General features: G+C 44.9%; 1 protein-coding gene across 1 annotated transcript; it reads left to right on the top strand.

Annotated features, from left to right (window-relative positions):
• The first annotated feature begins 455 nt into the window (after positions 1-455).
• On the top strand, positions 456-2,003 carry LOC135627360 (pentatricopeptide repeat-containing protein At5g56310-like). The gene has a single exon (XM_065133438.1). The coding sequence runs from the start codon at positions 479-481 to the stop codon at positions 1,907-1,909; it is 1,431 nt and encodes a 476-aa protein (XP_064989510.1). The 5' UTR covers positions 456-478; the 3' UTR covers positions 1,910-2,003.
• The last annotated feature ends 508 nt before the right edge of the window (positions 2,004-2,511 follow it).

Here is a 2,511-nt window from a genome sequence, read left to right as displayed (position 1 = left end):
ATGAAAGGTCACACAATACAAGTCACATCGAATTGTAAATTTGAAATAGGGATATACAATGTATGGTAAAAAGCATCGGTTCAAGTTAAATCAAATTTTTTTGGTTTAATTTTATGTACCCAAGTGATTTTTTTAAGATTAATATTATCTTTTTTTTAAAATAAAAGTACTATTTAAATATTTTTTAAGTAGGGACACTATGTGAAAAAAAAATCAGTAGTTTTTTTTTAAATTTTTTCCATGTTTTAATTCAAAATTAATATTTATCTTTATTTGGCCTAAATAGTTAAGAAAAATATTTTGAGTTATTCGAGAAATCCAATCCTTTAGATATATCTATCTTTACTATATATTAAATTCTTGATATTTCTCTTATCAAATTTTGATATTCCTCTTATAATATTAAGTGTATCAATAAATGTTATATGTCATATAAGCGCTTATACGAAGGTCAACAATCCTTCGTCACCCCAAGCACATGCCACGAAGGATTCCCCGCTTCCGATGGCCGTTGCACTCCCTGCATCCTCCTCCTCCTTTCCTCGAGCGCACCCGACGGCCGCCGCTCTCCCTCCTGGCCGACCGCTGCGCTTCCATGCGTCAGCTCAAACAGGTGCATGCCCAAATGATCGTCTCCGCCCGCATTGCCGACAACTACGCCGCAAGCCGCCTCCTTTCCTTCGCTGCCCTCTCCCCGTCCGGCGACCTTCCCCACGCCCTCCGCCTCTTCCGCGCCACCCCCCTCCCCAACTCCTTCATGTGGAACACCCTCATCCGCGCCCTCGCCGCTTCCCCCTCTCCCGCCACTGCCGTCGCCCTCTTCTCTGAGATGCTGCAGGTTGGCACCCCTTCCGGCAAGCACACCTTTCCTTTCCTCCTCAAGGCCTGCGCTTGTCTCCCCTCCCCCTCCATCGCGCGGCAGGTCCACGCTCATGTCCTCAAGCGCGGGTTCCATGTGGACCCCTATGTCGTCAATGGCTTGGTCCGCTGTTACGGTGTTCATGGTCATCTCGGGGATGCCCGGAGGCTGTTCGATGGATTGCGCGAAAAGAATCTAATCGTCTGGACCACGATGATAAGCTCTTATGCGCAGAATTTTTGCTCCAATGAAGCTCTCTTACTTTTTGACCGGATGATCGGAGCGGGTGTCGAACCATGCAATGCCACTCTGGCTTCCGTGCTGTCGGCTTGTGCTAGATCTGGTGGGTTGGACTTGGGGCAGCAGATTCATTCGTTTATAAGGGAGAAGGGAATAGAAGTGGGAGTCATTCTCGGCACTGCTTTAGTGGATATGTATGCTAAGAATGGTGCGATCACAGCCGCACTTGAGCTGTTCAGGCAAATGCCAGAGAAGAACACAGTGACATGGAACGCTGTGATCTGTGGTTTGGCTCATCATGGCCTTGCCAATGCAGCTCTTGATCTGTTCCACCAGTTGGAGAGGGAGCAGGTCCAACCAAACGATGTAACTTTTGTAGGTGTCCTGTCAGCTTGTTGCCATGCTGGCTTTCTCAAACTAGGGCGCCAGATTTTTGATTCCATGGAAAAGACCTACAAGATTGAGCCAAAGGTGGAGCACTATGGGTGCATGGTTGATCTTCTTGGCCGGTGCGGGAATCTATTAGAGGCTGAGCGTTTAATTAAAGGAATGAAATGCGGGGCTGATGTGGTCGTTCTAGGAGCTTTGCTGACCGCCTGCAAGAACCATGGGAACATCGACATTGCAGAGAGGGTGGTCAATGAAATGCTTAGATTGGATCCTGGAAACCATGGTGTTTATGTTGTTCTGTCCAATGTGTATGCAGAGGTGGGAAGATGGAAAGATGTTACGAGGTTGAGGAAAGTGATGAGGGTTGGAGGTTTGAAAAAGATTCCTGGATGGAGCTGTGTAGAGGGTGATGTTAGCTAAGTAATTTTTGTACCCATCTGGTGTTATTGCCCAAGTTGCAACTACATGTGGAAGTGGTCTCATGTTTGACACAAGTAAGCCGGTTACATATATCCATCTGGGTATTTATGTTGTTCTATACAATATGTATGCAGAATTGGGAAGATGGAAAGATGTTACGAGGTTGAGGTAGGTGATGAGAGTTGGAGGTTTGAAAAAGATTCCTGGATGGAGCTGTGTAGAGGGTGATGCTAGCTAAGTAATTTTTGTGCCCTTCTGGTGTTATTGCCCAAGTTGCAATGACACATGGAAGTGGTCTCATTTTTGACACAAGGAAGCTGGTTACATATATCCATCTGGTAAGTGCCTTATCTAGACATAGATGGCAGAACACCCATTACATTCTTTGGTTTAAATGAGATGAAGCTTCCAACTCCGACATGCACAGGATAGTATTTTGATTTAAGTTTTTTTTAATAATATTAACTGAGACTATGAATACAGGATTGTTTGGTAAGAAAACTGAAACAAGTGATCAACCTCATGAAAAAAACAAGATTGGCATCAAACTGGGTCTGTCTGATATTTGAAGGTTACAAAGGCTTTACTTGGAGTTGGAGGCC

The sequence above is a fragment of the Musa acuminata genome, chromosome BXJ2-11, assembly GCF_036884655.1.
Source record: "Musa acuminata AAA Group cultivar baxijiao chromosome BXJ2-11, Cavendish_Baxijiao_AAA, whole genome shotgun sequence".
Classification (NCBI taxonomy): domain Eukaryota; kingdom Viridiplantae; phylum Streptophyta; class Magnoliopsida; order Zingiberales; family Musaceae; genus Musa; species Musa acuminata.
Note: the sequence above shows the minus strand (reverse complement) of the source record. Positions and strands in the feature narration are given on the sequence as shown.